This window comes from Hypomesus nipponensis, chromosome 22, assembly GCF_054491055.1.
Source record: "Hypomesus nipponensis isolate SF chromosome 22, ASM5449105v1, whole genome shotgun sequence".
NCBI lineage: Eukaryota > Metazoa > Chordata > Actinopteri > Osmeriformes > Osmeridae > Hypomesus > Hypomesus nipponensis.
This window is the reverse complement of record NC_140382.1, coordinates 2,723,700-2,732,973: the sequence shown is the minus strand read 5'-3', so window position 1 is coordinate 2,732,973 and position 9,274 is coordinate 2,723,700. Positions and strand designations below refer to the sequence as shown.

Here is a 9,274-nt window from a genome sequence, read left to right as displayed (position 1 = left end):
TGCCGGCACGGGCGGCCGACATTCTGGAGGCACAGCAACAGCAACAACAATTAGACTAGGGAGTGGGGGTGACACAGCAAGAGGTAACAGGGGGGGGGGGGGGGGGGGCACACCAGCACAATAGGAGAGGGGAAACAAACTGGTCGGGGGGAGGGGTAGGGGAGGGGGGGACTTACAAAACAAGTGGGGGTGGTGGTTACAAACAACAACTGGACAATACAAAAACTACCACCAACACCTAAAAAAAAATTCCAAAGGGGGATTAAGGGACTGGCCGGGGAAAATGAAACCAAAACACTTAACAAGACTGAGGACAAAAAAAAAACTGAGGTAACAAATAAACTAACCACAAGATGGAGACAAACACTCACACTGACAGTACACGGAAAAACACTGACACTAATCAACAGGACACACCTGCCACCAATCGGAGATTGGCTAGGCTACACCAAACAACACTAAAAACCACAGACTATGAACAATTTACACTTAACAAACACTCTAGGCCCTAAATTTTTTTTTACAGTATCTACAACCTGATCCCAGCCTTATACACAAAGCAGGTAAGCCTGGGTGTCACCCTGGTCCCTCCCCTCATATGCTAAAATCTGGAGTTGCTGTATGGCGTCTCTGCTTGATGAGTCTCACACCTCATTGTGTAACTTACTGTCACATTGCTAGTCATATGTTGATAAAGGTCCAGATGTGGTCAGATGGTTGTTCTTCAGTATAAAGGGAATTGTGAAGCATTGTTCTGTGGATTCTTCATCTACTGAGGGCTTCTCCTCAGCTCTGCCTTGTCCTACTCCTCTGTCCTCACCTCTTGCTTTCTCTCTCTGGTTTATAATAATCATGGTAGAGTAGGTAATATTTAAAGCCTTCATTTTGTAACATATTTGCCATGTAATTGCTTTCATTCATTTACAATGTTATTAAATGTATGTTTCACTTAACCTTACTTTGACAATTCTTAATTGGATGTAACCGATAGATTCAAATAACTGCAATTCTGTTGGTATTGGCGTTATTTGGTCAATGTTAATACACTGTTCAGGTTCCCTCTTCCTTTAAACAATAGGGGTATAGTTTCAGTTGTTTGGCACATATGAAACCCCCCACAGGCGTCCCCGTCAGGCATGGACATGTAGTGGTAGCAGTGGGTTCCAAACTGTGCAACCATTGAGACATGGCAAAGATGTTCTACAGTGAAATATATTCACTGGACACCACTAATATACACTTCCAACACAATCCCCTAAGACCATGTAAGGCTTCTAACGTAGTTTAGTCCTCAAGAAACAAGATTTGAGGTTCATTTTGTGCAATCCCTTTTGAAGATTACAAGGCGTGACTTCTTCATGCGGTTAGGATGAAATGGGAAAAGCTACTGGCGAACGGAGACCTCCAGGAGTGGCTGCCCACTCTTGTAGCCCTGGAGAGGAACATCTACATTTTTGGAGGAAGGACATCAGAGGGGGCAAGCAATGCCATGCACAGGTTTGACTGGTACATGAATATCTATTCTAAATGAATGCTGTTCATTGACATGCATGCCCATGAGTCCCACTCCCAACATGACAAAGTAATGCTTGAAAATTATCCTTTTGAAATCAGAGGCAATGGATTCTCATGAAATTCAAGAGCGACCCTCCACACAACAGGCTGGACCACTTCATGTGCATCACCCTGGAAGGTGAAGGCCAAAGTAGAGATGTTAGCCAGGCTCAGAGTTTGGCAGAACCAGTCACTGTCCATATGGCCTGTGTGTTCACTGGTATGGACACCGAGGGTGTCATACGCAGCGACTGTTGTAATACTGCTCTCCTGACCATGAGAGCGTTACAAATTGTATGATTTGCATGTAATGTTGAACATGAAAGTCCTACCAAATGAAAAGCATCTTAAACTGTCACCTGCATTAATGAATGAATAAAACTCAGATTCAGAAAATTCGTAATCAAGAATGATTGTTTAGCAATTATGTAAGCAAAATTGTGTTTTATCAAACATTTATTTTAATGTCTTTACAGTAGAAAGGCTTTTCTACAATGACCAGATTCAATAAATAATTGAGCATTTAACATCACCCCAACATCCCCATCTATATAGAACACCACCCCACTAGAAAACCTTTTGGACTGCTTAAGAACAGCAGTATGGAGCCTTGTATATGGGCTGACATCTCCGCCTCACAACGAAGAGAAAATAAATCTGTCAAATACACACACACACTTCTGTTTGAGTCTTGCCAGAAGATTAACCATGGTTGCGTTTGTCAACTCGCCAACCGGTTTCACTCTTTATGTCCAATATGTACATCTGTGCCGCTACCAGAGAGGCAATGGCCAACAGGAACAAAGATGTGCATTAATTATTCACCCTTCCTGACTACCTTACAACTCGTCTTTCTCATCCTGCGTTTCTCCCTCGGGTGGAGGTCCACCAGCACTTCCATACAGCTTACTGATAATAGGCTGGACCACCTCCTCCAACTCTTTTTTCTTGGCCTGGAAGTCCTCTAGCTCAGCATCTTGGTGGGACTCCATCCATTCAATCTTCTCCTCCACAGCCTTTTCAATAGTCTCTTTATCCTCATCAGACAGCTTGCCACCCAGCTTCTCCTTGTCGCCAATCTGATTTTTCAAAGAATAGGCATAGCTCTCCAGCTCATTACGGGCATCAATGCGATCCTTCAGCTTCTTGTCTTCATCAGCAAAGCGCTCAGCATCATTGACCATGCGCTCAATGTCCTCCGGTGTCAAGCGGTTTTGATCGTTGGTGATAGTAATCTTGTTCTTGTTGCCGGTGCCCTTGTCCTCGGCAGTCACACGCAAGATTCCATTAACATCTATCTCAAAGGTGACCTCGATTTGGGGCACTCCACGTGGAGCAGGGGGAATTCCAGTCAGGTCAAAAGTACCAAGCAGATGGTTGTCCTTTGTCAGAGGACGCTCACCTGAACAAGAAAGTATTACAAGACATAATTGTGAAAAACATCACTAACTCACCAATAATGCCCTGCATAATTTTGTTAAATAGTATTAAAATAATATTATAAGTGGTTAAAGGTTACCTTCATAGACTTTGATAGTGACAGTGGGCTGGTTGTCAGAGGCAGTGGAAAAAATCTGAGATTTCTTGGTGGGCACCACAGTGTTCCTAGGGATCAACTTGGTCATGACTCCTCCAACAGTTTCAATACCCAAGGTCAGAGGGCACACATCCAGAAGAACCAGGTCACCTACACAAAGACACACTTGAAGTTAACATATTTCTGAAAAGGGAAAAGGTGTTTCCTTTTAATTTGAAACTACTTGTCTTACAGTCAGAGTTCAAGTAACACAAATGTTAAGTTTCACTACACTGCAGGTACAACCTTTAACCTAGCATTGTCTAGTTACGTTTTTTTAACCGTTGATAACATCCAAGCATGGTTTCTTTGGGCTACCTGTATCCTCCTCTCCAGATAGGACACCCGCCTGCACAGCTGCTCCATAGGCCACAGCCTCGTCAGGGTTGATGCCCCTGGAGGGCTCCTTGCCATTGAAGAACTCCTTCACTAGCTGCTGAATCTTTGGGATACGAGTAGAACCTCCAACTAGAACAATCTCATCAATGTCAGGCTTCTTAAGGTCAGAGTCTTCCAGCACCTTCTGGACAGGCTTCATGGTGGAACGGAACAGATCCTGGATGATGAAAAAAAGCTATTCAATGAGGTGCAGTTGATTTAGGTCATCAATTAGGAAATGTAAGTGTAATTGTGGTTTTTACGTACTGCATTTTGATGATTTGTGAAGACTAACATACCATGTTGAGCTCTTCAAACTTGGCACGAGTCAGAGACTCCGAGAAATCTTCTCCCTCAAAGAAGGACTCAATCTCGATGCGGGCCTGATGCTGGGCAGATAGGGCTCTCTTGGCCTTTTCTACCTCACGTCGCAGTTTCTGCACAGCACGATTGTCTTTGCGCACATCCTTGCCAGTCTTCTTCTTGTAAAGCTTGATGAAGTGCTCCATGACACGCTGGTCAAAGTCTTCACCTCCCAGGTGAGTGTCTCCATTGGTGGCTACAACCTCAAACACGCCATTGTCAATGGTCAGGAGGGACACATCAAAAGTGCCACCACCAAGATCAAAGACAAGGATGTTTTTCTCGCCATCCTTCTTGTCCAGACCATAGGCAATGGCAGCAGCGGTTCTAAGGAAAACAGGAGTAAATGATCAAATCATTGGTAGGTTCTAACCCTGGTCATGAATGCAGACCGTTTATGGAACTTAAACTTACGGCTCATTGATAATTCTCATCACGTTCAGACCTGCAATGACGCCAGCATCCTTGGTGGCTTGACGCTGGGCATCATTGAAATAGGCAGGGACAGTCACCACAGCATGGGTAACCTGGAAAACAAAACCGGGTGTGACATCAAGACAATAGGAACAAGTTTAGTTATTGTAACACAATCTCTCAGTTGTATATTAAAAAGGTTTAAACTTGTGATACCTTCTTTCCCAGGTAGGCCTCGGCAGTTTCCTTCATTTTGGTGAGCACCATAGCTGAGATTTCCTCAGGAGCAAACGTCTTCATTTGACCACCACCGATGTCCACCTGAATATGGGGTTTTGTCTTCTTCTCAATAATCTAGAAACATTGAATGAGTCAATAACCATTCACCATAATAACAAACCATTCCATGGACTACTTATGAGGGACATTGTCAATCATTTCCTACTGCTGTGAAACATGTTTTTAAGGTGCACCTTGAAGGGCAGGAACTTGAGGTCCTGTTGAACAGAGGAGTCAGCCCATGCACGACCGATAAGCCTTTTAGCGTCAAATACTGTGTTTTCAGGATTGGAAGTCAGCTGGTTCTTGGCAGCATCACCGATCAGACGCTCACCCTCGGCTGTGAAAGCCACATAGGATGGGGTGATGCGGTTTCCCTGATCGTTCGCAATGATCTCAACACGACCATTCTTGAAAACGCCAACACTGAAAACAAGGAGTACAAAACTAAATGTCATAACCACAATAAAAAATACTAATAAATGCATTTTTATACATGCTATAAAACAGGTTGCACCATAATGATTATTTGCACTCACAAACGCTCTAAAATATTTTGAGGTTGCACAGACAATTTCTGTAGCATATACAACCAAAACGGTTGCAATTTCAAGCCCTGTATCCAAATCTTAATTTAATCTTCAGTTACAAGTACCCTGACGTAGCTGGTAAATTTAACAACAGTCAAGCTCAAGTATTACAACGTGGAATCATGTCAGCTATTTGGAATTTCTTTAAACAATAAGTTAAACTGCTTATTGTAATATGTGTAACAACAATTTCAAGGGGAGGCACAATGGACTACAGCAAGACATCTGATAAAAAAATTTGGCTTCCACAGCTTGGAACTTTGTATCAGCTCCATGCACTAGTTGACAGCAAACTTTTCGGCAAAGCTTCTCAAGTTTGTCTGAAGTATTGGTCTTAAGAAAAAGATATTGGTTAACCTCTACAAACAGTAACGGAGCATTTCCAACAGATCAGACCTATTCAATTGATGGCCCGCGGGCCGAATCTGGCCCTTTAACAACCTCAAACCTGCCCTCTGATCATTTATAAATATGGAAGATAATTTTATGTATTCCGGTTTATCAACGTAACTCATGCTAGTTACAGAGCGCTGACGTCAGTTCACATTCATCAATCTTACTATGAGAGCCATACAGAGCTAACGTGCTAACTAAGAATCCTACAGCAGTTTAGGATAGCCCGATGACATGTGAGCGTCCTCTACTCTAAAGGAGGCACTGTAGGAAGTGTTGTGTTCTGGACAGAGCACATTGAAGAGAAATTCCCAAATTCAAGAAGGTTGGCAGTTATCCTGGCTACCCCTTTAGGATCAGCATAGATGTGGTTTCTCACACAATGCCATTAAAACGAACAATCAATCCTTTGACAAATGATCACTTTCACTGTCTGCGGATTGATCCGACCACAAACGAACCAAACTTCTCATCTCTTGTACAATACAAAATGTGTCATTTCTGACAGAAATGTTTTTTAAGTTTAATAAATGCCAATTAGGTGCAGTGGTGAGACTTGGGCTTCTTTCATATAAAAAAAAGAAACAAGCAAATTACAGCACTAGCAAAGACAGGCAAGAAGTTTAACTGAATTTATAGACTGTTAAAAGCATTATCATTGTGTTCTAATTTAAATACGTTATTATTCTCTCAAAGGTTATGGGTGTGTACATAGTTTGACTACAAGATAAAAAAATGTAATAAATACAAATGGTATTAGCAGGACAGCCCATATACTAGTTCATAAATGTTTTCAAACACAGAAATACTTCTATATAAAAAATGTAAGGCCCTTTTTACAGCAATTGAATAGGCCGGTAATGGATGCTTACCAGGAATAAGTGGTGCCGAGGTCGATTCCTACCACTGTCCCAACGCTTTCCCTCTTGTCGTCGTCGGCAAACGCGGTGCCGGTAACCAAAAGTACCACCCACAGTAGCCTCATGTTCAACTCTTCACTCAACACAGCAAATCTTGTGATCTATGAGACAACAAATAGTTTTTAATGAATTTTGCACTAGTAGCCAATTCAATTAGCCAAACAGTCCGCCCCTCACTAGCCCCGGTTAGACCAACGTAAAATAAATCCAATGGGTGGAGACGGTGAGACTTCCTAACTAGCAAGCTAACATGCGTGCGTTCATTTAGTATTACACTGGTGCAAGTCAAGCTTTAACATTACATAGATAATCTCTGTAAACCTAGACCACGTTAAAACGTACTTATTACGCTAGCCAACTACCTAGCAAATGTTACAAGCCGGTACTCCTTATTTGACTACAGTAGACTATTGTACGAAAGATAGCCTGTAATTACTAGAGTAGAACTAGCTACCTAGGTTATCTAGACTAAGTACAGTAGCCTACTGTAGGTGGAAAAAATCCAGCTGAGAAAACTAGCTATTACATGAGTTATGTCACATACCTTTATGGACAATCTTATTGGAGATCCCACTTCCTACTTTGTTTCACGGTCGGTGTTTTACTGTAAAACGCCAACAGAGAGACGTCTTTCCTGAATTTGCAGATCTGTAAAATGATCTTGAATGATTGTTGTGCGCCGTATATAAGCCGTCACTTCTTCCCCATCGTGGAGGCTTACTATTGGTCAAGCGGCAGTTTGTTGGAAGGATTTAATTGGTGCCAGCAGACATGCTGGCCAGCGCTGATTTGCACACGTTTGGCCAAGTTAACGTCATGACCAGAGCCTTTGAAAGAGAGTTTTTCAATCAAAACCTATTGAAAGAAAATGAACAGACAATATACATCTGATTGTGTGTGTGTTTGTGCGTGTGTTTGTTTGTAGCAGGGTTCGCATTTTATGTTCATACTCTTCCAACAGCATAACATGAACTACATCCTGAAGGAAAGGAAAGAGAAAGAAATAGAAGGACAGCAAACCCAGCCCAGTGGCCTTTTGCTGCAAGGCCACCTCATTCCATAGGTCAAGTTTATAACAAATACATTTTCAATAAGATGTATATATCTAAATCTCTCATCAATTATAACAACAGTGATATGGACATTGATACACTCTCAACACTTTCTCATTAGCCACTTTACACACTGTCACTGTCAGTTACTCTACTATTTAAAGTTTTCACTCGTTCGACATTCCCGGACAGCAATACGTGCAGGTTGAATACTTTACGTGTTGCCTTCCCGGTCTGTTAAAATTGATGCTAAATAAGTAATTTTACGAAAACAACTAGCTAGCTGGCACCAGCTGTCGAACAACTTTAAATAGTAGAGTAGAATAAACTGGTTTAAATAAGCCTAAATACAAAACTTCCTATACCTAGTAACCAGTATAGCAACCATGATAATTTCCTGCTAGCACACGTAGATATCTCAGGAATTTAAGGTCGGCATTGCGGAACGGCATTGTGACGTCAGGTAGGACAGTATTTGGCCCTAGGACACTATTTGGCTTGACAGTGCCAGCAGCCTCCTACCACTAACCCCTGCTCTGCATCCAGTGCTGGACCCAGCCTCCTGCTCTGCATCCAGTGCTGGTCCCAGCCTCCTACCACTAACTCCTGCTCTGCATCCAACGCTGGGCCCAGCCTTCTACCACTAACCCCGGCTCTGCATCCAGTGCTGGTCCCAGCCTCCTACCACTGACCCCTGCTCAGGATCCAGCACTGCCCTGTATCTAGCGCTGGTCCTAGCCTCCTACCACTAACCCCTGCTCAAGATCCAGTGCTGGTGTCATCCTCCTATACCTCCTGCTCTGCACCCAGTACTGGTCCCAGCCTCCTACCCCTACCTCCTGCTCTGCATCCAGCTCTGGTCCCAGCCTCCTACCCCTACCTCCTGCTCTTCATCCAGAGCTGGGCCCAGCCTCCTAGCCCTACCTCCTGTTCTGCATCAAGCGCTGGTCCCAGCCTCCTACCACTAACCCCTGCTCAGAATCCAGGAGGTAAACATAAACTATAGTTCATATATAATGACACTAACACTTCGCTGGGACTACATTTCCATAATTGTCTTGTTTTTGTATTTAATTTAGCCCAATGTTAAATAATTCACCATAATAATACTCCATGCGCAAACTACACTTGCAAATGATACTGTTGTTCCACATAATGTTATTGCCCCACAGACTGAGTTGGTGTAACCTAAAGTAAACACCCCCTACCCATCCACCATTACAGATGTTGAAGCCCAGCCACCGGGCAGGTTGAGCAAGGTCATCCAGGACCATCAGGAGGCGCATGCATCCAAGTACAACAAGACTCTCACCTCCGCACATGCTCACCTTAACAAGAGCAACAGAAAGCAGAGTGGACAGGTGTGTGTGTGTGTGAGACAGAGAGAGACAGAGAGCGAGAGCAAGTATGGTCGGGTTTTTTTTAGGTTTGTGTGTGTTTGTGTGTGTGTAGAAGAGAGACAGTCTGTATGTGAAATAATGCATTTGTTTTGATTATCTGTGTATGTGTGTTTGTGTTGAGAACGGGGAGGGAGAGAGGGCAGCAGATGCCCCTTTAGAGCGCCCTCTGGAAGACAATCCATGGATGCCAACAGACAGTCAGAGAGAAGCACAGATGACAAGGACCTAAAGCCTAAAACGAGGCCTCTGACAGCAGGTGTACAGACCCTTCATCGGGACGGAATAAAAAATACTGTAGAAATAAAAATACTAATTCTCTAATAATCTAGACACCAAAAATAATTGTATTACATAA

The 9,274-nt window shown here is 43.1% G+C and overlaps 1 protein-coding gene and 1 long non-coding RNA gene across 3 annotated transcripts; one reads left to right on the top strand and one right to left on the bottom strand.

The window, feature by feature from the left end:
• The first annotated feature begins 427 nt into the window (after nt 1-427).
• On the top strand, nt 428-1,950 carry LOC146235986 (uncharacterized). Of its 2 annotated transcripts, none has more exons than XR_014740852.1 (3): nt 428-563; nt 1,338-1,506; nt 1,615-1,950. It is a non-coding gene; the product is annotated as an uncharacterized LOC146235986 (long non-coding RNA). The 2 variants fall into 2 exon arrangements; XR_014740853.1 differs by having other exon boundaries at nt 430-563; nt 1,338-1,497.
• A 42-nt stretch (nt 1,951-1,992) lies between these two features.
• On the bottom strand, nt 1,993-7,171 carry hspa5 (heat shock protein family A (Hsp70) member 5). Its single transcript, XM_084686244.1, has 9 exons — nt 7,012-7,171; nt 6,420-6,568; nt 4,759-4,990; nt 4,502-4,639; nt 4,286-4,398; nt 3,808-4,198; nt 3,449-3,686; nt 3,074-3,241; nt 1,993-2,956 (listed from the first exon to the last, which is right to left on the bottom strand). Exons 2-9 carry the CDS (start codon nt 6,530-6,532, stop codon nt 2,394-2,396), a joined length of 1,956 nt encoding a protein of 651 aa, XP_084542370.1. The 5' UTR covers nt 6,533-6,568; nt 7,012-7,171; the 3' UTR covers nt 1,993-2,393.
• Nucleotides 7,172-9,274: the final 2,103 nt, after the last annotated feature.

Bases quoted from the DNA above. Each gene is read 5' to 3' on its own strand.
- hspa5 (XM_084686244.1), bottom strand. From the start codon at position 6,532: ATGAGGCTACTGTGGGTGGTACTTTTGGTTACCGGCACCGCGTTTGCC. The intron at 4,399-4,501 runs GTATCACAAGTT...TTTGTTTTCCAG, and splicing joins AGGCCTACCTGGGAAAGAAG to GTTACCCATGCTGTGGTGAC. The intron at 2,957-3,073 runs GTAACCTTTAAC...TTTCTTGTTCAG, and splicing joins CACTATCAAAGTCTATGAAG to GTGAGCGTCCTCTGACAAAG.